The sequence below is a fragment of the Patella vulgata genome, chromosome 4 (genome assembly GCF_932274485.2).
Source record: "Patella vulgata chromosome 4, xgPatVulg1.2, whole genome shotgun sequence".
In the NCBI taxonomy this organism is placed as follows: domain Eukaryota; kingdom Metazoa; phylum Mollusca; class Gastropoda; family Patellidae; genus Patella; species Patella vulgata.
This window is the reverse complement of record NC_065882.2, coordinates 81,073,624-81,100,072: the sequence shown is the minus strand read 5'-3', so window position 1 is coordinate 81,100,072 and position 26,449 is coordinate 81,073,624. Positions and strand designations below refer to the sequence as shown.

Sequence of the window (26,449 nt, the reverse complement as noted above, 5' to 3'; positions counted from 1 at the left end):
ATTTTTACCGTTGTCAGTCATTACATCACATGTTTGCCCAACCGGGTTTATATGGTAAGGTGTTAGACTTTTTAAAGGAGACAGGATTTTATCATAAATTTTAGTTGTATATATATATATATCATTTCATTTTTGTATTTAATATTTATATGCATAAAAGTTGTATTTTATTTTTAATTTTACTAACTGTGATATTGTTTTTTTTATGCATATAATGTTTTTCTGTGATATAATTTAGCCTGTCTTGTAATATTCACCATATGTTTGGCGCAATATAGCCCGGTTGGAGCTGACGTGCCATAAAACCACATTTCATTTCATTCGTAGGGCTTAACGTTGGTTTCCATCGAGGATGATATCGCAGACAAGAAGCGCCAGTCGTAACGAGAGGCTAGATGTTGGGGATAGAGGGGCGATTAAGAAATTAAATCTAATAAATGAGGGCGCAATGGTGTCCAAGTACGTCATCATTCGTTCGTCCATGTTCCTACGATATACACAATGGTCGGACAGGTGACCTTACTCTTTGTCACGCACAACTGTCGAATCGAAACCACGCCAGTTGACTCAACCACGAGATCGAACCCGGGGCCTCCAGGGGAGCAAGTCAGTGCCTAACACACTGAGCCACACAAATAACACTACATTATATATTTTCATGTAGTTCGGCCATTACGGTTTTTATTGACATGGTACATAAATAAACTACACAATAAACAAAATGTCTGAAAAGATAAAAATATGAGAGAATGAGATATGAGGTTCCTAAGACAATATTTACACAATGTTGATAAAATGGCTAAAAAAATCTACAATCATTATACACAAATAAATAATATATAGACCATGGACATGTTTTGTAAAGTCGGCATTAGTTGACTCTTTAAACGGCATTTAGTAGGCCTAATTGAACACGTCAAAATAAACACAACAAATCTATGGAAAACAATTAGGCCCATTTTTGCCGGTTACATAGAAACGGTTCCGTTTCATTTTCATTAGACCGACTTTTTCGCTAGCGAAAATGCGTACATGGAAAGCAGGCCTTACTTTATTTTAAAATACAGATGTGACGTCATCCTTTGATGTTGGCGTATCATTATTTCCAATAATGTACAGGCAATTTGCCAATCGATATTAGATGAAATATTGGACTCATGTGACTTATTTCATTCAAAAGCATGTGCGGAATCGTGTCTGTATTTTAAGTTGTTTAATGGTCTCGAGCTAAAGACATTGCGTAATATATTGAAACAACACTCGGTTAACACCTCGTGCAGTATCAATATATTACTTAATGCCCCGCGCTTGACCATTAAACCATCGGAGCAAATGACAGAGAATCATCGTAAAAAAGTATACAGGTCACAATTCTATGGAATATAATTACTGTTAGGCTTCTCTAGACATTATCAAGAAATGAAATGAAATGAAATGGAGTTTAACGTCCTACTGTTCTGCTCCTAACCTGGGCTAATGAAGACGGGCATACGCCATACAGTGTGCTATGAGGGAAATTTTGCCCGGACAGCGGTACTATGGCCTACTCTTGTATCAAATTCCAACTGCTAAGGGATCTTTTACGTGCACGCCAATGTGTACACGGGACCTCGGTTTTTCGTACCATCCGAACGACTAGACAGCTTTCCTTGTCAGCCCCTCCGTCCTGCATCACTGACAAGGGAGAACCACGCCGGAAAATCTGGATGAACTTTTTCGGCCAATGCAGGGATCGAACACCCTACCTCCAGGCTAGCGAGCTAGTGTCTTACCCACTTAGCCACGTGATCCCCCGTTATCAAGAAACGTCGGTCAGTAATAAGCAGTAATTGTATTCCATAGAATTGTGACCTGTGATTTTCGGTTCAATTACTAAATGCCATATAAACAATTGATCGTAGTAATTGTTTTCCATTGAACAGTTGTGTTTATTTTGGACATGGTACAACAAGGACAGGATCTACACGGTATATACAGTATATATATTTTAGATAATAAGTGACCAGGGTTTTACGATCGGAACAACACCCATAACACATGTTTAATAAATGTGGGACTTGGACCCGGTTTGATGAAGAGTATGTTAGTTACAAGTACTTGGTGTGTAGGCTAGTTACAAGTACTTGATGTGTACGTCAGTTACACACATCCCCGGTGAGCTACCGGCAGATTACAAAAAAAGTACACAGGTATTGAACATTATCTAAGGAAAGTACACCCAATAGGCATCAAAATTATCAAGAAATGAAAATCGCCTAAAGAGGGCTTTTTCCATGGTGAGGCAATAACTATTTTTTGATAATTTTGATGTCTGATGGGTGTACTTTCCTTACCCGTGTCCTTTTTTTTAATACCCTGCTGGCAACTCACCTGTGAGTACAGGTACTTGATGTGTACGTCAGTTACAGGTCCATATAATATTACACCTGATGACGTGTAACACCATATACATACACTTGCATTAACACATACATAGGTTACCACAGTTTAATGCTAAATGATAAGGCCAGCTCAATTTTTCCTCATAGGTCACAAGCTGTAAACAGGGCTAGCACTAGTCCCAACCCTAAAACTAACCCAGGACCCAGCCCCAACGCTTACCCTAACCCTACAATCTCGCCAACAATCACGTCCCCTAACCTTATTTAAATCTCAACGACCTTGACAAATATTGAGCTGGCCTTAACAAATAGATTTAGCCTATTATATATAGTATACCTCTGTTTAGTTAGGCCCTAGTGACTGGTCTAGGTTTTAAAGCTACTGCTTTATAAACAATAGATAGAATTTAAATGGATGCCGTACAAACGAATGGTGGGAATGCTGTACAATATAAATTGTTTATCATAATCACCGGTAACAATTCTACAATACATAGGTTATCGTAATGGTATCAACAGACTGGGTATCAATTCTACCATATAATGTATAGTATATTTTACTGATAATATTAATAATAGTATGATGGTGATTATTGCACGCTAAAGACCAGGGCCCTGTTTCTCGAAATCTTAACTAAAGAAAAAATCTAAATTTTGGTAGATACTTCAATTTTGATTGGCTAAGCACTAAAATCAATCTAATATTATCAAATTACTAAAATTTGGATTTTATCTTAGTTAAAATTTTGTGAAACAGGACCCAGGTATCTAAAGCAATGGTACAAGTAGTATCAGACTATTCACCATGGCAACATCACGGATCGACTATATTAAACTTGTGTTTGTGAAAAGTTATCTGCCCCTGGTTCTGTTTGGAGGTAGGCTAACCCATCTTAAACGGAGCAATACCACTGGGGATATCGAGGGTCGGGCAAAACTAGAAAACAGGCTTTCTTTCGGAAATGAAATGAAATAAAATGGAGTTTAACGTCAAACTGTTCTGCACCAACTGGGCTAATGAAGACAGGCCTCCTCTAAAAACTGAGTCCACATTTGTTACAACTTGATAGACAGGACTAGAGATTTTAACCCACAATTTATCTGCAACTGCGACTTGGTATTGCAATGGAACTCCAAACCGATAAACTCAATTGATGGTCGTCAGCAGAGGTTTTGAACTCTAGTCTAATGCTAACCAGTCAGCTCCTATTTGAGCTCTATTGCCTAAAGCTAACCAGTTAACTCCTATTTGAGCTCTGTTGCCAAAGGCTAACCAGTTCGCTCCTATTTGAGCTCTGTTGACAAATATTCGATCTACTGAGTGAGGTATATAAGTTTAATAGGCATAATTTTTGATCAATCCACAAGTGTAAACTATAATTCAACGGTCGTGTAGCAATGTCTAAAAAAAGCTGATTATGCTTGTTACCACTGCTTCGAGAAAATGATTAAAGGCCAACTCACATTATAGATTAACTGTCAGATAACTAAACAGAACTCTTAGTTACAATAACAAAGGAAATCGTATTGCCTAGGTTTTTTCTCAACAGATTTCATCGTCAATAAATCTTTGATTTGAGTTGGCCTTATAAGCAATTTATAAATGACGTGAAATGGAATGGGGTATAATGTTCTACCTTTCTGCACCTACCGGGCTAATGATGATGGGCATACACTATTAGAGGTGATATTGTCCGTACAGTGACGCTTATATCGAATTCTAACTGTCATGGGTGCTTTTACATACTAGCTAAGCCAACGTGCAGTACACAGGACCTTGGTCTTTCATCGGAATGACTCGACAAGGTGCTTTCATACCCTCTTGGCCAGCACTACAGTCATGGGAAACAACGCTGAAAAATCCTGGGGGATTCTTTCGACCGACAACGAAATCGAAACCTGACCTCCTGGTTCATGGGCCTGCGCCTTACCCATTACAGATCTTTAGATGATGTGGGATATAATACAAAATGAACAATTCGTTGAAAATGACCATTCTAGTCTCCATAACACGGACTATAAATGGATATTGCATGTGAATTCATCACTTCACGAGAGAAATGAAATGAAATGGGGTTTAATGTCCTACTGTTCTCTCCGCCTACTGGGTTAATGAAGATGGCAACACCATACAGTCTGCTATGATGGAAATTTTGTCTGGCTCTCTGTCCAGCACCACTGACAAGGGGGAAACAAGTCGATAACCTTTCTCAGCCAACACCGGGAATGAACACAGGACCTCCAGATTAGCAAGCAAATGTCTGAGCCACTGCACCTCCACTTTACGTGAGATTACGATTGATTGCGAATTTTGAACAAGAACCAATTGAATATGATTATTTTTTTTAAATGTTTGATTCCTTCATGATTCAACAGAACTGTGGCTAGATTGCAATTTGGCAGAACATAGAATGTACCGAGCTGACAATTGAGCGACCTGATCAGAAATGAAATGAAATGAAATGAAATGGGGTTTAACGTCCAACTGTTTTGCTCTGACTGGGCTAATGAAGACGGGCATACACCATACAGTGTGCTATGAAGAAAATTTTGCCCGGACAGCAGCACTACGGCCTACTCTTATATCGAATTCCAACTGTCAAGGGATCTTTTACGTGCACACCAATGTGTTGATGATGAAGCATCACATGAATCACAAAGATAATATCTGAGCAAAAATATACATACAATTGTAAAAGTGGATTTCTATGGTAATGAGTTTCCAGAGTTAAAGGATTTTTTTCAAACCGTGAAATTATTCCCAATACAGAGAGCGAAACAGGTTTCAACGTCAACTCGACACAAACTATGTCATTTCTGGACAAAAATGTTTCTATTTTATTTCAATAATTCGTTTGCGCGCAGGAGTCTTTAGCAGTGGGAGGAAACCAGAGGACCCAGAGAAAACCCACAAGGCTGGACAGGCTACCCTACTCCTTGACTCAATGACAGATCTTGTGATCAAATGCGCACCTGTTAACCATTCGGCCACCCAACTCCCCCACTGTTCCCAATAGAGAGAGAGAGAGAGAAATGGGGTTTAACATCCACTCGACACAAACTTGGTCATTTCGGGACTAACATATGGTTCGATTTTATTTCCATAATTCACTTGCAAGTAGGGGTCTTTAGCAGTAGGAGGAAACCAGAGGACCCAGAGAAAACCCACAAGGTTGGACAGGCGACCCTAGTCCTTGTCACGTACAACCGGGGAATCGAAACTACGCCAGTTGACTTAATGACACAGTATGATACAGGGTGCGCACATGTGTTAACCATTCGGCGACCCAACCCCACTGTTTCCAATAGAATATATATATATATATGATAAATGTTGATGTAGTGTGAATATATACCTTTACATAAATAGAGAGGTACCAAATCCTTCTTTTTTTTTTTAAATTTACACTTCTCAAAAGCCTCTTAAACAAAACATCGCTTATGTGAGGATCTTCAAATTGATTTAGACCTCAGCATAGATTTTATCCAATAAATTAAGTTTACATAACTTTGACTAGAAAATTATTAAAATCAAAATAAAAAATATATATGCACTTCTTCTGAAATATACATTTACAAATCCTGAAGATAACCAGATGTATCTTCTGTAGGAACGGATGATTTTTTTAAAATACAAGGTATCTAATTATATTCATAAGGTTTCTACAAAAGGAAGCGATGAACACAAAAGGAAAACATAAGTTAAGCAGTGGACACATTAGCCGAATCATTCGGCCGAATGAATCGGTGCCGAATTTTATTCGGCCGAATGGGTGGACATACTAGGCGAATGCTTCGCCCGATTCACCAGTCGATTGCATCACCTTTCACGTCTCATGATTAAACATGGCGCCGTCTATGTCTTCAAACTATCCCATGACTTGACGATATGAGTGGTGATTGGCTAATGAATTCTACATTCGGACGAATGATTTCCTTTTGTGTTCGTCACTTCCTTTTGTAGAAACTACATCTACTCATCTATCGTAGCAATGATCTCTGTGTTAAAATTATATTTGGAACATGCTTAACCAGTTCTATCACATTATGTGATAATGACTGACGCCAATATTGTCCTTTAAGAATGAATGATTTCTTTAAATACAATGCATCTAAAGATACATTAGTTAAGAGTATTATAAAGAGTTGGCCATTCTTGGTATAATAATTCAAAAATAGATGATAATAAAAGAATATGTGGAAAATTTCAGTCAAATTACTTTGTTCTGAACAGAATTGTCACTGTTGGAAGTTTGGACTAGAAATAGGCATCAATTGTGTCTGCACCGTCTATTAGAATTGGTGATCGTTTTATTGATTAACGATAACTCCAACGACATATTCTCGATTATCAAGTAACGTGCTCAATGGCTATGATAGCCTCGCTTGACAGGCCTTTCATCACCAATTTCCAGTAGTAACATCAGCGACTAACGGTAAACGTAAGCTTGGTCCGCCATTTATTAATTTAAATCCAAACTGTATCCAAGTGATCCGTGGGTCTACAGAGATGATTTTGAGCTTGTCGTGTAAATAAAGGTCTAATTAATAATTTATATTTTCAATGAAATCTGAACTATGACTAAGAAAAAGATGAGATTCTATTAAACGATAATTGATGTAGATATTATAAACAACTTCTAACCCTTACCCATAAAACCACATCCTCTCATTATGTTAAGATATTGTTACATGCATCTGTTGTCATGGAGAATTAGTTAAATATATGTTGCATAGAGATATTTTCACACACATATTTTGCTGGTGCCAATTCTTTTTTTTTAGTTGAAATACCATGGAGCAGAATCAATGGAGTGACTCCTCATGGTGTTAATGCCAACCATACTGTTTATCACCGTCGATCATTCCTCAGCATTGGTTCATTCAACGACATATTGATATAGAACTATATAATTCAAAATGTTTTACCTATCTGACATACTATACAGAGAGAGATAGAGAGAGAGATTAAAGTCCACTCTACACAAAATAGGTCATTTCAGGACTAACACATGGTTCAATTTTATTTCAATCATTCGATGGCGCGTAGGGGTCTTTAGCAGTAGGAGGAAAACAGAGGACCCGGAGAAAACCCACGAGGTTGGACAGGCAACCCTACTCCTTGTAATGTACAACCAGGGAATCAAAACCACGCTAGTTGACTCAATTACAGACCTTATGATACACAGGCCCATAACTAGGGGGGTGCAAAAAGTTTCGCCCCCCCCCTCCCAGTGAAAAAATGTTCGACCATAAAATAAATAGATATACATTGTCCGTCAATTTTACAGCACCCCTGAGAACACTTCCCGCCCCCCTCGTTGCTCTGATCTACTTACGACCCTGATGATACAGCGCACACGTGCTAACCATTCGGCCATCCAACCCCCACGCCAGACACATGTTACAATATCTTGACATTTGTGAGGATGACAGAAAACTTTTCTTCACTAAGAGAGAATAAATATAAACAAATAGGTCAACTTGTACCTTGTTATAATTCTAAAATAAAATAAAATAAAATATCACCATGGTAACGTCTTATCATACTTAAAGTCCCTGACCCCTTTTAGAAGAGTGTAACACATAAACGCTACCGACATGTATCCCTGACCCTTATTAGAAGAGTGTAACAGATAAAATTACAAAATAAGAAGTGTCTTAAAGGGACAATAACACTCTTGCTGGCTTAAAAGCTCCAGAAAATAAATAATATCTCTATCTAAGTACTAGATGTTTAAGTGTCCTACCTGTTGTGTAAATTATCCATTACATCCTATTTTACTTGTCCAGAGGGTTCGAAAATATTTTTAAATCGAAGTTTCATTTGAAAAGGTTTACGTTAGACGTTTCAAACCATTATGTTGACTTTTTCAAAATGTTTAAATAAGGTGTGTTAAGATGAAATTTGTATCATCAATTAATTGAAATATTCTAAAATAGTACAGATGTTAAGATGAAATTTGTATCATCAATTAATTGAAATATTCTAAAAGAGTACAATTTGTTGACCAGAATAAAGATTGGGACATATTATTCAGTTACAACAAGAGTGGTATTGAGCCTTTAATCAACGACCAGATCTCGATGATAATCAATCTGATTATAAGAAATAATCAGTCAATATCGTCGCTTGTCTGGCGAACCGACTAATCTGAAATATTTAAGTATTGAGAATTAGGCGTTAGCAATTTGCGATTCTGTTGTTATCTCTTTAGCCATCAAATATTAACATTTTTTTATGATTTAATATTTCATACATATACATCAGGACACGGTACGTCATTTACATAAACGTTATTATTTGATGGACATAGAGATAACAACAGAGCGCAAATTTCAAACTCATAATTCTCAATACTTAAATATTTCAGATTTGTCGGTTCGCCAGACAAGCGACGAATTATTGTCAATTCAAACCACAGCCATTACAAACATGAACACCAAAACAAATATGGCTGAATGATAAGATACAATCAAACATCGAACTTCTGTTGATAAAAGACAGAATGTGAATTGGCCTTGATGATTTACCATACTTCCATTAAGCACCATAACCCATTTCAATTACAAAAAGTAAAAATGGCAACAATTGTCTACAGCAGATGGCGATTGTTGTAGATGCATAAAATCATTCGTAAGTTTTATCATATTAAAAACATTAGAGAAATTCGCAACTTTACATTTACACTAACATTTACATTTAGACAGTTAAACGTCATCGGTTTTGTGACGTATTATGACGTGAATCATGTGTCATAAATGTGTGTTCGAAAAGATAGCAGCCCCCCATACCTGTAAGTTCACAACACTTAGTTAAACCTTGTTTAATTTCTATAATCCAGTCCATAATTTTTCTCTGAATCGTGGTTTTCATGGAATTAATCCACAGAGAAGACTTTCTCCTTCATGTAAACAAAATAAGAAAAGGCTGAGACAAAACATGTGCATGCTTTAGTAATCTCATCTTCGACGATCTATCCGTGATGAAGGTCCAAGTTCGTGTCACCACCTATTAAGTCTAACTGTGAATTTTGCGAAACTTAACAGTTACACTTATCTAAATGTAAATGTAGGTGTAACTGTTAAGTTGCGAAACCTCTCTATTGGCCTTATACGGATTCGAGATTTAATTTCAGAGTGAGATCTGCACTAGAATTTCCTAATTTGGTCATTGGCAAGTCCAGTTTTATGATTCTAAAAATCATGCCCTTATAAGGTCTCAAGATTCAGTTCCGTCAAAACAACAAAGTGAGTTCTGTACTAGAATTTCCTAAATTGGTCATCGGCAAGTCCAGACCGACTGATAAAAACTGACCATCAGCTTCTACGTTGCTGTTAATCTCATCGTCGGTGTCGTAGAAAACCTCAGCCGCCGGGACGATTGGTGGAATTTCCTTTAAACTCATTAAGATATGGTAGAAATTAATTTCCGTGTAGAGTCATAAATCTGGAAATCTGTTTGGATCTTCACGATAATCGTCAGGTAGTTGGAATAAATAGTCTTCTAAGTCGTTTCGCCATTCGAAGAACGTAAAGGTTACTTTAGCGGAGACAGTCGGAAACACAGGGATTTCTAAAAAATTAACACAAAATTATATATTTAAGTACATCTTTATAATATATTTTGTAACATTGTTTCAAGATTTAGAATAATTTGGTGCAATTCTTGCATTAAACTCAAATATTATTATACTGACTACTTACAAATCCTGTTTTTAACTAAAAATCAATACTTTGAATCAAAACTGAATCCTCTTGCAGACCTTCATCTTGCAACAAAAAATATCTTTTAGTTTTACACACAAATCAAATACAGAATTTGAGAGAGACAGAGAGAGAGAGAAATGGGGATTAACGTCCACTTGACACAAACTAGTTCATTTCAGGACTATATATAGTTCAATTTTATTTCAATAATTCGGGTATTTTTATAAATGGGAAAAAAAAGTAGGACCTGGAACAAACCCATGAGGTTGGACAAGCGACCCTACTCCTTGTCATGTACAAGTGGTGAATGGAAACCACGTCACTTGACTCAACAAAAGATCTTCTGATCCAATGGGCATGTGTTAACCATTCAGACACCCACCCCCCCACTACAGGATTTGAGAGAGAGAGAGAAAGAAATGGGGTTTAACGTCCACTCGACACAAACTAGGTCATTTCGGGACTAACATATGGTTTAATTTTATTTACATAATTCGCTTGCGCGTAGGGGTCTTTAGCAGTGGGAGGAAACCGGAGGCCCCGGAGAAAACCCACAAGGTTGGAAAGGCGACCCTACTCCTTGCCAAGTACAACCGGGGATTCGAAGCAACACGCTAAAACTGACCTATTTTGACAGGAAAACCAGTGGGTAATTTTGAGGTCATAAATTCACGGAGCTTCTGAAACTGTTTAAAAGGTGCTACAACCTCTAACACATCCAATAACCTGAAGAAAAAATACATGGACAAAAATGTTAAAAAGGTAGTGCTAAATGATAAGGCCAGCTCAATTTTTCGTCATATGTCACGAGATGTAAACAGAGCTAGCGCTAATCCCAACCCTAACCCTGGACCTACCCCCAATGCTTACCCTAACCCTAACCTACTATCTCCCCAACAATCATGTGCCCTAACCTTATTTACATCTCAATGACCTTGACAAAAATTGAGTTGGCCTTAACAAATAGATTTAGCCATGTTAATATCATTCCAGGGTACAAACTAAAGCATAAATTTGTTAAACGATTTTTTAAACAAAGATTTGACATTGAATGAATGTGAAAGAAATTAGTGCTAAATGCACAAGATTAAATGATACCTGGGTTACAGTGGTTATATAAGTGCATTACTTTATTGGTCATAATAAGAACTTATTCATCGCAAAAGAGATATTATGATTATTATGTAACATACTAAGAACCTAACTACATTTTTGGGGCACCAACCACCACCGCCCCCCCAGTAAAAAATTTCCCGTACGCCTATGATACTCGCTAGGTTTGATATTGAACGAATGTGAAAGAAATTAGTGCTAAATGCACAAGATTAAATGATACCCGGGTTACAGTGAATATACGTCCACTGAAAATGTGGACGTATAAAGAGGAAAGTGTGCATGGTTGTTCGGAAGGATAGGAAAAACAGAGGTCCACCGTCAACACATTGGGGTGCCCATAAAAGAAATGAGAATGAAATGAAATAGGGTTTAATGTCCGACTGTTCTGCTCCGACTGGGCTAATGAAGAAGGGCCCATAAAAGAACCGATGACTATCTGAAATATCCCTATCATTGCACACATGACCACAAAATAAATTAACCATTTGTTAGTCTCAAAATGATCATGTATTGTGTTGAAGAGATGTTAAACCCCATTCCATTCCATTACAAAATTACAGAATCATTAAAAGTTTGTCTAAAAACAAGAGATAAGCAATTGGGGGGTATTACTAAAATGGGGAACTAACTCTGTCATCTACCCATATTATCTCCCCTTAGACCACAATCAAAATTTGTTTAAGAAAAACAAGTCCACTGAACACAACTAAAGTCATTTCATTATTTTGACTGCTGGAGTGCTGGAGTGAGAAAAATTGTTCCCAACATTTTCAAAAACAATCCAACATGCAACTACCATGGTAACCAGGTCTGGGAACAGTGAATATGGTTATACCCTGACTGAATGTCTGGAATTGATGAAGTCAAGTCTTACTTTGTGCAAGACATGGATCAATAATATTCCTAAAATAGAGAAAATAGACAAATCGGTATCCGGCATTGTCTTTGACAGATGCCTTAGTTCTAGGTTTGCTGGTAACATCCCCACGATCCCCATGGCAACTATTTTATACTTACACCTCGACTGTCATCGGAAAATCTTCACTCTATAAAGAAAAATGTCATAGATATTCACCAATACACCCATAGAGAGAGAAATGGGGTTTAACGTACACTCAACACAAACCAGGTAATTTCGGGAATAAAATATGGGAGGAATCAGGAGAACCCAGAGAAAACCCACGAGGTTGGACAGGCGACCCTACTTCTTGTCACATACAACCAGGGAATCGAGAACCATGCCGGTGGACTCAATGACAGACCTTATGATACAGCGTGGACGTGCTAACCATTCGGCCATCCACCCCCTCCCCCAATACACCTATAACTTATTCTGCTTCCTGTTTACATTCAAATATTAGTCTATTCTGGACTCTTATTTAGAGAAGGTTTATGCTCCATTCAACAAGGCTTGAATCTTTAGAACACATAAAAAATAAACTGTCTGCAGTGTCTAGTTACGAGTAATTTAGGATACCTTAAATGGTTTTAATAAATTCAAAACTGGTTTTCTAATGTTTTACGTATTTCAAGGATATGTTCGGATATACAATGAAGTTTGAAAATGGTGTGATTGTCAATTTCCTCAGAATTTCTTGAAGATTTTTATCAATGAAGTTTTTTATCAATGAAGCATTAAAATGAAGAAAAATATAGATGGCAATTTTTATACAAATTAGTTGGAATCAGAGGTTGCAGTCACCCAAAAATCTGCGTTTTTCACCCAAAAATCTGCGTTTTTCACACATTTTTTTCAAAATAAACACAAATATTGATGGAGGCTGCGTAATTTACACGCAGAAAATTTCCCCGACGTGAGAATAATTAGATTATTCTATTTCGTAGTTTGTACACTACGTTATTAATTACCGAGCTTCACGCGGCATTTACACACCGCTACTGTACGTAGTCTCCATAGGTTTTTATATTTCCTCTTATTTCGTTCATAATCTTTAAGTTCATGGCAGTAAGCTTTCTATACATAGCTATTCTGGGACCCCCTATTTTGCCGCACTGGAAGCAATAAAGCACATTTCATACAAGACTTTGGATTAGCTAGAACAATTGATCCACTGCGACCTCTGGTTGGAATATGTTTAAACGTTGGAAGGCATCTTTAAAGGAAACAGAAATTGAAGAAAAAGCAGTTGATTAAATCTACTTACCATAGCAATAGTTGCACGAAAACCTTTCGAGTTCTCTTTAGCGATAGGTGTACGACCTAACGTGGGCGGATTACCTGGGTTAAAACTGATATAGTCTTCCCAAGATACATTAGGTACTGGTGGAGGAGGTAGAGACTGGCGCCGGTCAAACTACAACAAAACATAACATATAATTAACAACCAGCAGTTGCCTGGCAAGATACACCCACATTCTGCAAGAGATGTATAGCAATCAGGGGCCATAATCCAGAAAGTTATGGTCTGAAATGCGCAAATATCAAAAGGGATCGAGATCTCTGGGATATAAACATATATTTTAGGTTTCATCAAAATCGGATAAAAATTGTGACCTCTAGAGGGTCAACAACCTCCGTATTACATATTTTACACAATTTGCGTACAAAGAGCGGCCATTTTCCTGAAATTCAAATTAGGCCTTCATTATGGTGGAACAGAGATATATTGAAATGTTTTTTTAAATCGGATAAAAATTGTGACCGCTAGAGGGACCACAAGCTAAAAACATGATTTTTCGTACAATTAGAGGCCATAATTCAGAAAGTTACAATCCGAGGCAAATATCGAAAGGAACCAAGATCTTTGGGTTATAAATATGCATTTCAAAATTCATCAAAATCGGATGAGAATTTGTGACCTCTAGAGGGTCCACAAGCTAAAGGGGCCTTAATACATGCCAATATCGAATGGAACCGAGATCTTTGTAATATAAACCTATATTTTATGTTTCGTCATAATTGGATAAAAATTGTGACCTGTAGAGTGTCCACAAACAAATTGTGGATGGACAGATTTTCGGACAGGGGCTATGACAATATACGTCCACATGAAAATATAGCCATATATAAATACTAAATATATACTCACATAGTTACAAAAATGTCCAAAAACCATAAAACAAAATGAAATGGTGTTAAAGTCCTACTGTTTTGCTCCGACTGGGATAATGGAGACGGGTATATGTCATACCGTATGCTATGAGAGAAATTTCGATCGGACAGCAGCACTACAGCTTACTCTTATATCAAATTCCAACTGTCAAGGGATCTTTTACATGCATGCCAATGTGTATACAGGACCCTTTTTCCTCCCATCCGAAAGACTAGACAGCTGTCCTTGTCAGGCCCTCCATCCTGCACCACTGACAAGGGGAAATCACACTGGAAAGTCTCAAACTTTCTCGGCCAGCATGGGAGCAAACCCGTGACATCCAGACTAGCGAGCCAGCGTCTTACCTTCTTAGCCACCGTGGCTCCCCATAAAACAAACATAGAACAGAGAGTGAGAGAGAGGTTTAACAACCACTCGACACATGTCATTTCGGAACTATCGTGGTACAATTCTATTTCTATTATTTGCTTGGGTAGACGACCAGCCTCCTTGTCACTGACAGTCAGACAAGCGAGGGATCGAAACCACGCCACTTGACTCAATGACACACGTCAGTCCACACGACCACCCAACCCTCATTATAAACAAGCTGGTTTTGTTAATGGTAATTGATTTACAATTTGGGACCATATTAACATTTATTGCCCATTTCGGGACTAACATATGTCTAGTGTTATCTATGGTCAGGTATGCAATGACAGGGAAGATAATTTTGCCCAGACAGCTGCGTTTTACATTAATCAGGTGCATAATCTGGAGACCTCGGCTTTCATATCATCAAGCATCACTTCCAGGACGTGAATTTGATAATTTGATAAATGCTACCCGCGTCAGAACTGAAACAATGTTAAAATATATCGGAAGAACCATGATCCATTATGAATAATAGTAGATTTATTTACCTCGCAATTATCCCAGCCACCTTTACTTATATTTTCTATTATTGCCTTATTTTTCTGTATATCTTCCGATGATAAATGCTCACGTCTAAAATAAAATTTAAAAATCTATATAGTATTATGTAATCTATATAGTATTATGTAATCTATATAGTATTATGTAATCTATATAGTATTATGGAATCTATATAGTATTATGTAATCTATATAGTATTATGGAATCTATATAGTATTATGTCATCTATATAGTATTATGTCATCTATATAGTATTATGTCATCTATATAGTATTATGGAATCTATATAGTATTATGTCATCTATATAGTATTATGTCATCTATATAGTATTATGTAATCTATATAGTATTATGTCATCTATATAGTATTATGGAATCTATATAGTATTATGTAATCTATATAGTATTATGGAATCTATATAGTATTATGTAATCTATATAGTATTATGGAATCTATATAGTATTATGTCATCTATATAGTATTATGTCATCTATATAGTATTATGTCATCTATATAGTATTATGTCATCTATATAGTATTATGGAATCTATATAGTATTATGTAATCTATATAGTATTATGTCATCTATATAGTATTATGTAATCTATATAGTATTATGGAATCTATATAGTATTATGGAATCTATATAGTATTATGGAATCTATATAGTATTATTTAATCTATATAGTATTATGTCATCTATATAGTATTATGTAATCTATATAGTATTATGTAATCTATATAGTATTATGTAATCTATATAGTATTATGTAATCTATATAGTATTATGAAATCTATATAGTATTATGTCATCTTTATAGTATTATGTCATCTATATAGTATTATGTAATCTATATAGTATTATGTAATCTATATAGTATTATGTAATCTATATAGTATTATGTAATCTACATAGTTTTATGGAATCTATATAGTATTATGGAATCTATATAGTATTATGTCATCTATATAGTATTATGTAATCTATATAGTATTATGTAATCTATATAGTATTATGGAATCTATATAGTATTATGCAATATCATTACTTTTCACCTGATGGCAGGTGAGTTTATTTGGGTGCACGAAAGGTAGATTTCGGGCTATGACGCATGCGTCGACTGAATAAGTAAATATCTCAACCAACCATGCAGCCGAAACATATTCCGTGTGTTTAATTACGTCACGATTCTACTCACACCACCTACGTTTCTGGGACCGACAGAACTGTGACAGAACTGAATTCCGCGTTACTTGATTGTAAATTCTGGACATTCTGGACTGTGAATCGAGCATCCCCTATGACATAATCAAGGTCAATAACTCTGTAAGTAGTTTCAAATAATGTTTCACCTTTTACGAGATTCCAAGGTCATGTTATTTACAGCATAAAAATCAGCTTTAAAATTACCCACCATTTCCTGCGAAAAAAACAAACATCATCGTTTTTAAAATGGCATCATCAATTTCACTAAGATAATTTTTTTTTAATGGGGTTTAATGTCCTATTTTTCTACAACAATCGTGCCAAGGAAAACGGGTATACCCCATACAGCGAACTATGAGGGAAATTTTTCCCAGACAGCGATGTTTTGGCCTATTCTTTGTCGAATTCCAACTGTCATAGGTTCTTTTATGTGCACGCCAACGTGTACACAGGACCTCGCTTTTTCGTACCATCCGATGCCCGATGCTGTTCTTTGCCAGACGCTCCATTCTGTACCACTGACAAGCGGGAAACCACACCAGAATATCTCTCCTAGTTAAGGCAGGACACTACCTTATAAAACACTCTGTATAGATTGATCTGTCAAATTTTGATATCAGCTAAAATTGCCAAAAATAGTTAAAATTGTTGATTTTTCAAGTCGTGTTCAGCCTTTATATTATATAGTGTTAAATATTTAGTCATTTGTATAGGTAAATCAAATTTTTAACTTTTAACTTGCTTTTTTCCGTCCTCAATTTTTCACCCATATCAGGTCTTAGAAAATCAAATTCTCAAAATCTATGAGAGATAATGGTCTCATCTTTGGAATACGATTAGTGCTATAGCTACTGTGTGCAATAAGGTGATTTTCAAAGTGTTTGTTATACATTTGGACATTTTATTGTACAAAATCCTTTTAGTGGTGTGTTCGGCCACACCCACTTGTTTTATGTGGGATGCATAATGTTCTTTATTAACATTCAAATAGTAAAATTTATGCCTTATTGCACTCTTTAATGCCTATATATGTTATTCCAAATCACAAATAGTTTGTTTCAATAAAATTGTTGAAGATTTTGATTTCCTAACATAGCCACCGTGAATATATAAAAAAAATCCAATATGGCCACCATTTCCATGACAACAAATAAACATTTTGCGCTCAAATTATCAAATCTGATTTGGGACATCATATACTAATATTACACTAAATGGCAAGTTTCTGTTATCAATGTAAAATTCTTAGGTAGTGTCCTGCCTTAATAAAAAGTCAAAGCAGTCACCTACTTAGGGTAAGGTACTATTTGTATGATTTGTAAATTGAAAGTGTTTGTAGCACTAACATGGTGTATTTGTCTCAGGTGCGATATAGCCCAATTGGAGCTGACATGCCATCAAACAATATTCCATACATTCATATTCGTCTCAGATTTTTCACCTATTCTAATTTTAATCATTTAAATGAAACTGTTCATCGAAACTGACAAAATTTAAAAAGGTGAAATTAAATAAATGTTTTAGCATCATTTTATGTTTAGAGATATTTTTTGTAAGCTTGTAAAAATTTTCTTTTCCTCTAAGTCTTCGAGATCAATCACTTACACATAGACACTAACTTGAACATCACAAAAATAACCGTGTATCTATAGCAGTGATTCTCAACCAGTGTGCCGCTGCACACAAGTGTGTCGCGAGATCTTCCTAAGTGTGCCGCAATATTTTGAACAGCACACTAAGAAAACGCGATCCCAATTGAGTATACACTGGTTTATTTAGTTTGAGTCATTCTATGTGTCTATGACTAGTGTGTGTCTATGGTGGTATGCCGTCTAAGGATGATTCAAATATTTTTCGTATATATTTAGCCAGGTGTGTCACTATTTTTCATGTGTTCCAAGGTTGAGAAAGACTGATTTATAGCATAACCAGCGGCTGCCAGGCAGATATGCCCACATTTTCGAGAGATGGATAGAGAACAAGCTAAAAAGAAAGTGATTTTTCGTACAATCAGAGGCCATAATTCAGGAAGTTAAAGGTCCGATATGCGCGAATATCGAAAGGAACCGAGATCTTTGGGTTATAAACTTACATTTCAAGTTTCAACAAAATTGGATAAAAATTGTGACCTCTATAGGTTCCACAACCTTGATATACCATATTTTTACGCTATTTGAGAACGAAGGGCGACCATTTTGTCTGTCAGTTTTGGACCGATTTTCGAACTCGAAATTCGAACTCAGTCGTCCTCAAGGTCTAACGGTGATATAATAATACGTTTTTTTAAATCGGATAAAAATTATGACCTCTATGGGGTCCACAAGCTAAAATCGCGATTTTTCGTACAATCAGGGGCCATAATTCAGGAAGTTACATTCTGAATATCGAAAGGAACCAAGATCTTTGGGTTATAAACTTACATTTCAAGTTTCATCAAAATAGGATTAAAATTGTGACCTCTATAGGGTTCACAACCTTGATATACCATATTTTTAAGCTATTTGAGAACGGAGGGCGGCCATTTTGTCTGTCAGTTTTGGGCCGATTCTCAAGAAATTCGAACTTAACCGTCCTTAGGGTGTAACGGTGTTATAATAATACATTTTTTTAAATCGGATAAAGTTATGACCTCTATAGGGTCCACAAGCTAAAAACACAATTTTTCGTTCAATCAGGGGCCATAATTCAGAAAGTTACGGTCTAATATGCGCGAATAACGAGAGGAACCACGATCTTTGGGTTATAAACTTACATTTCAAGTTTCAAAAACATCGGATAAAAATTATGACCTCTATAGGGTCCACAACCTTGATATACCATATTTTTACGCTATTTGAGAACGAGGGGCGGCGATTTTGTCTGTCAGTTTTGGGCCGAATTTCACGAAATTCGAACTCAGTCGTCCTTAGGGTGTAACGATGATATAATACTACGTTTTTTTAAATCGGATAAAAATTATGACCTCTATAGGGTCCACAAGCTAAAAACGCAATTTTTCGTACATTCAGGGGCCATAATTCAGGAAGTTATGTTCAGATATGCGCGAATATTGAAAGGAACCAAGATCTTTGGGTTATAATCATACATTTCAAGTTTAAAATAAATCGGATAAAAATTGTGACCTCTACAGTGTTCACAAGCTAAAAACGTGATTTTTTGTACAATCAGGGGCCATAATCCATGAAGTTACAGTCCGATACATGCCAATATCGAAAGGAACCGAGATCTTAGGGTGATAAACCTATATTTTAAGTTTCATTGAAATCGGATAAAAATTGTGACCTGTAGACTGTTCACAAACAATTGTGGACGGACGGACGGACAGGGGCGACGACAATATACGTCCACATGAAAATGTGGGCGTATAATAAAAATCTATCTTACTGTTTTATCCTCCCGGAATAACCAGCCGCTCTGAGCTCGAGAAAACGTTATATTCTTCGTAGACATCTGAGCGGCCATAATATCACTACACATTAAAATATCAACTTCATCCTCTAATTCCATTTCACTTTCCTGATAAAAATAACATACATGTAATTATATAGAGAGAAATGGGGTTTAACATCCACTCAACACAAACTTGGTCATTTCGGGACTAAAATGTAATTAGAACTACAGTATTCAGACCTGAAAAGATAACTGATGAGGAATGAACATGTCTCGGTTGGACAGTAATGTCAGACTCCAAGTACTACTAACATTTTTGGAATGTTGGAATGGATTATGGTAATAGAGCAACTGGAATATGCAACTTTCAGAAGAGAGAGAGAGAGAGAGAGAGAGAGAGAGAGAGAGAGAGATGGGGTTTACTAGGTCATTCAGGACTAACATATGGTTCAATTTTATTTCAATAATTCGGTTGTGCGTAGAGGTCTTTAGCAGTGGGAGGAAACTGGAGGACCCGGAGAAAACCCATGAGGTTGGACAGGCAACCATACTCCTTGTCACGTACAACCGGGGAATCAAAACAATGCCACTTGACTCAATGACAGATCTTATGATACAACGTGCATTGACTAACCATTCGGCTATCCAACCCCTGTATCACTGACAAGGGGGAACCACGCCGGAAAATCTAGATGTACTTTCTCGGCCAAAGCAGGGATCGAACACCCGACCTCCAGGCTAGCTAGCCACCGTAACCCCCTAGTTTTAAATAAACAATTAGACAGACTTACCTGATATCTTATTCGTTGAAAAACTTTCTGTTTATTATCTAATACTGTTAAGGACTGTTTTGGCGGTGCGTCTCCGTTAAATACAAAAGTTATATCCCCTCTTTCCCAGTGCATATCATTAAAATCAACTAGCGTTGTATCCAAGCTAGAAACAAACATTATAAATAAATATACATTATAATCTCGGAACTTTTGGTAGTGGTCCCCACCATACATAAATATCACCAAATATATCAATAATTATTCCCAAAAAAATTCTTAGTTTCTCCCATTTAAAGTCACTAATTAAATTGTCATGTTGTATTTAACAAGTTATAAACATTTAAAGTACAATAAAAAAAATTGACTGAAATCGTAAATGACAAGCCAACATCACATTCAGCCATTTTTAGTGCAAAATAAGTCATGTGCCATTAGTTTGAAATTAGTCTTGCCAAACCAATCTACACACCTATATCCAACAGGGTACACTTTATATACAAAGAGAGAGGGAGAGAAATGGGATTTTAACATTCACTCAACACAAACTCAGTCATTTCGGGACTAACACATGGTTCAATTTTATTTCAATAATTAAATTTGTTTGTGTGTACAGGTCTTTAGCTGTGGGAAGAAAAACTACGAGGTTGGACAGGCGACTCTAAACCTTCGACTCACGTACAAGAGGGGAATCGAAACCACGCCACTTGATTCAATGACCTAATGGATGATCCAACACCCCTATATACTAAAAACAAAATACATAAGTCAAAAACTTAAATATACATACCGTATACATGGTCCACGTTTGTGTATTTTACATACATCAGACGGTAATATCCGCGACACTAGAGGAACTGAAAATAATAAAAAGACAAATTTATATAGCGCATAGCTTCCACGGTTAGGTGCCCATATGTGCTGTACAAAAGTAAATGAAACATAAATTTTAGAAAAAAAGCTTTAATAAACGTCAAATCAAGACATAGAATGACAAAACATAGCATACATAACAAAATATTAAAACAAAAACCATGTTTAAATACATTATAAGATATATTCAAAAATGTGAAAACTTTACATAAAAGCTTCTTTAAAAAGATGTGTCTTTAAGTGTTTTTAGAGAGAGAGAAAAGGGGTTTAACGTCCATTCAACACAAACTAGGTCATTTCGGGACTAACATTACTTGATTCAATTTTACTTCAATAATTTGTTTGCGCGTAGGGGTCTTTAGCAGTGGGAGGAAACCAGAAGACCCAGAGAAAACCCACAAGATTGGACAGGCGACCTTACTCTCTATCACGCCACTTGACTCAATGACAAACCTTCTGATCCAACGTGCAGGCATTAAACATTCGGCTACCCAATCCTCCATATTAGAACAAGAATAAGGTTTACATACAATATATAAAAATGTAAAACATTTCCTTAAAATGGAACTGAATCCTGTAAATTTAAATAACGTAAGACAACTCTTACCCCAACTATGAAAATCCCATTTTAACTCTAAATAAAAGTCATCAATATTTTTCAGAGCTCGTATTAAGGCTGGTCGTCGATCTTCTAAAACATCACGAGATTGTTTCTTCAACTTTCGTAATAAACTTAAAACTGAAACAATTTTAATAAATCATGTAGATGTAAAGTAATAAATCATGCAGCAAACAAATCCGATTTAGAAATGAATTCAAAATGAAGAGCCCCGGGGAAGAACGATCTAAGTCACTTTTTCAACGAACACCAATTAATGGCGCCATCTAGTAGCAAATAGTATAACCTTTCTGTGGAACAATCATACCCTTTATTAGACCTTAATCTGGCACAAAAGTGGAAGTCAGTTGTTGTACTGGTAATTATGATTCGTATTAAACATCATTTTGAAGTTGTACTTAAACCCACTCGTTGTTCTGTTCGCGTCAAGCATTCTCGTCCAAAAGTCTGTTTTGCCTTTTATGCGAAAAGACCAAATTGTTCTTCCCCTGAACTCTTCAAATATAATGTGGTTTAATGTCCTACTTTTCTCAACCAATTGGTCCAATGAAAATGGGCTTACGCCATACAATGTGCTACGAGGGAAATTTTGCTATACCCTCTGTTCTGCAGCACTGACAAATAGAAACAGGGTAACTATCTCCACCAACACAGGGATCGAACCCACCAGATTCAGACAGAACTTGAAAAAACTAGATCATTTTGGGAGTATGACATAGCTAGGTATATTTTTATTTCATAAAATCGTAGATTGACTGGACTCTAAAACCACCACATTCCTGAAGCAATGGCCTGAGAAATCCCTCTCTGCCCATTGCTGGATTGGCTTCTGATACCCGAGCTTTAGAGGGAGTGCGTCTATTCTTCCCATTCAATCAAATATAACAACATTGACAGCCCTTCTTCAATATTCTGCTATGCATTGGTTAATTGGGCATAATAAAATTGTGAATCATGACGTAACATTATGCAAACATATTTGGTTCAATTTGGAGCTTTGTTTAAAGCATAATGACATTGTAACACAGTTAGCTATTGGTTGTCAATCGCACCATTGACCAGTCATAATTTGGAACAGAAATTTGCTTCCATTCCAGCAGTGTTTAGTAGGATTAGCTCTAATCAAACGAAAAACACTGCGAGGAGTATGTAAACCACTAGCCCATGCATCCCTCTTCAAAGTACAGTATAGGGCATGTTTATTTCTAAAAATTTGACGTGTTCAATAGTTACACTGGTATCTTACTTGTTTGTCTGTCACCATAACTGATAGCTTCAGCTAATGGAGTCCAACCCTGAAGATTTTTTACTTTAACCGGAGCACCATGCACCAATAAAAGCTGGATACATTCTATAATAAAATAAATCATTCATTTCATCAATTCAATAAATAAAACTATTATATTTTACACTCAAAACCTGACCTTTCACTAAAATTGTGCCAGATGGTTTATTGTCCATGCATTGTATTTTTTTTTTTTTACCCCGAGATCAGTAAGGTATTTTTTCCAAAAAATATGGTAATTTTTTGCTTTATCCAAATTTATATATTTTTTTATTAAAGTGTTTTTACACATAAGAAATGTAAATACAACCAAAACCACACGGATGACGAACCAAAGACCCAGTGAAGACTTGGAAATCCAACCTCCTTAATAGTTTAAGGAAGAAATTTTAAAATAAAATGTCAACAAACTCTAGTCATTGCTTTTTTCACAAGCTCCATAGTTATTCTGCTGACGACACCAGAATTAATATAACAAACTCGTGTATGATTCATCTAATCTAGGGATTTAACCATTATTTCTAGACTGAACCTATTAAACATAAATTATGCAAGAGCTAAATCTGCCTATTTCAGGTCTTTCTTTAGGCCTGAAATGTTATCTAAATTATTAATTAGACATTAATTAACCTATCCAGGCCATAATCAACTCTAGATGGCAGCGCTAGCCTGCGATCTTTAGTGGATTGTAAGCCGATTTACTGCATAACTTTCCTTCTCGTTTAAACGATTAAATGGATAATCGAGACTATGCTGTTTATCGTACTGACTTAAGTAATGATGACCGAGGCTTATGGGAATTTCAGTCACTTAGTTCTCGGTTCATAGTGGATCAATTTGAATGAAATTTTCACCAAATTGCCTTTACATTATCTAGTTTTTAACTATTATAGTGAGAACTGCCAACTCGTTACCGAATCTCCCATAATGTATCTTTAATATTTTACTGTTTCTTTACAGGGGCATAATAGTTCTCGCTATAATAGTTCAAAAACCGAGATATTAGCTTTTGAATTTTTGGCCAACCTCGATCATCATTACTAAAGCCGGTACAATAAAAAACAAAGTCTTGATTATCTTCTTTTACATTCAATTATTTTTCAAAAAATGTACATTTGTATGCCAATCCACTAAATATCGCATGTTAGCAATGGCATCAAGAGTTGATTATGGCCTGGATAAGTTAATTAATGTCTAATTAATAATTTAGATAACATTTCAGACAGAATTAGCTCTTGCATAATGTATGTTTAACTTACCATTCCGTCCCAGCATGACAGCAAGATGTAATGGTGTATTACCTGAAATTAACAAGAAAATATTGACAATTGAATGCTCACTGTACATGTATATGGCCACTGTCCAGGCAAAATTTCCTTTATCACACAGTATCGCGTAACCCATCTTCATTAGCCCAATCGGAGCAGAACAGTAGGACATTAAACCCCATTTCATTTCAATTCTCACTGACATTTGTTATTTAGACTTCAATTCTCACTGATATAAAATAAATCTTTATAATATCTGTTATTGTATTATTTTATGGGTAGGAACTATGAATAACAAAATTAAATGGACAGTTAGTCGATGACAAATGGTATACAAAATGATTGAATGTCTAGTTGACGTAGTTCCTTGGGGAATGTTCTCTGATCAGACGCTGTTCTCTGTCTCACAGTTCCTGTTTATATCTATTGAACTGCAATATGAAAATTCCGCTCTACCGCTGAAATCCTTACTTTTTATTTTTCACTGTGATACTTCGTTTTACGTCAAAAGGAACCATTTCCTACCACATTTCGTACTGGAGGACCAATTCAAACGTATTTTGTATATATTTTTGAATCGCAAAATTCTACTTGCAAATAGTGTTGAATTACTATAAGTCTGTGTCAAATGTGGCGAGAAATGATTCCTTTTGGCGAAAAAAGGAGAATCACCATGAAAAATAATAGGCAAGGATTCCAAATTTACCTTAGAACAGAGATGAGAGTAGAGCGGTATTTCATATTGCAGCTCAATAGAGATGAACAGGAACAGTCAGAGGACAATGTCCAATCAGAGACTGATAGTTGTCAGTAGTTGTACTAGATTATTACAATTCACAATGAGTGAATGAGGAGACACTTTGATTTGGGATAAAAGTTAAATTGTAGGCTAGATTGAATTTAATGTGTGATGAAAGGTTGTCTTTGTCAATAATTTTACATATGTAGACACAATACACTCGGTTTTGTGTTGTACAGTTGACATTTTACTAGTACGGTAAGTAAAAAAAATAAGTTAAAATTTTGTAAATAAAATAGGCCGACTTCGGCCATCTCTATAAATTTATAGTATAAATTAACTATGTTATTCGTATTTTATTAAATTTAATTTTAAAGCAAAACCAATCAAATTAAGATAATTGCAAAATAGCTTTTTGGAACTCATGGTCTCAAAAACAAATTCACATACACCCCCCCCCCCCCCCGCCACACCTTTTATTAATAAAAAGTGACATGTCCTTAGCTATGTCAACAAAAGAAAACGGTTAGAATTTTGGAGGTGTATTCTTTTTACTCAGATAGCTATGGAACACAACATGTTGCAGTCGGAATTAATTCAATGGGCATGATTCTTTACAGTTGCTCTTCCGAAATTTAATTAGGGAAATCCGAAGTCTGACTGAATAACGAAATCAAATCTAAAATGAAGGAACAAAAGAAGCCAAACATAACCACGTTCGTTTCATCCGCTGTTCGACAATCATAGATTCGAATATTTCCATACCATGAATATCTTTTAGAGAGACATCGTGTGTTCTTATGAGTTGTGACAATCGTCTGTAATCGTCTTTAAACACGCATTGATGTAATGGATATTCTCCAAACTCAACATCGTCGGCCATCTTTATTTACTAAATTACGTCAGTAGGGACCGGTCATTTTGTTATAAAATAATTATAGAATTTCTGATAAAAACTCAGTTACTGACTCTAAATCTACACCTTTCTGACCTTATAAATTAAAAAAATATTCTTTTCGCATATGTATCTAACAAGAAATAATGCTTATATCGAAGGATATTTCAAAACTGCTCCCTGAACAATAAATAAAGGGGGATAAG

The 26,449-nt window shown here is 35.9% G+C and overlaps 1 protein-coding gene across 1 annotated transcript; it reads right to left on the bottom strand.

The window, feature by feature from the left end:
• Nucleotides 1–659: 659 nt before the first annotated feature.
• On the bottom strand, nucleotides 660–26,231 carry LOC126817109 (ankyrin repeat domain-containing protein 13C-A). The gene is made up of 13 exons (XM_050543922.2): nucleotides 26,114–26,231; nucleotides 24,601–24,642; nucleotides 23,303–23,407; nucleotides 22,045–22,176; nucleotides 21,355–21,421; nucleotides 20,586–20,730; nucleotides 19,789–19,920; nucleotides 16,551–16,618; nucleotides 15,184–15,268; nucleotides 13,373–13,522; nucleotides 12,225–12,253; nucleotides 10,717–10,817; nucleotides 660–9,957 (listed from the first exon to the last, which is right to left on the bottom strand). The coding sequence occupies exons 1-13, from the start codon at nucleotides 26,229–26,231 to the stop codon at nucleotides 9,824–9,826; spliced, it is 1,308 nt and encodes a 435-aa protein (XP_050399879.1). The 3' UTR covers nucleotides 660–9,823.
• Between the last annotated feature and the right edge of the window lie 218 nt (nucleotides 26,232–26,449).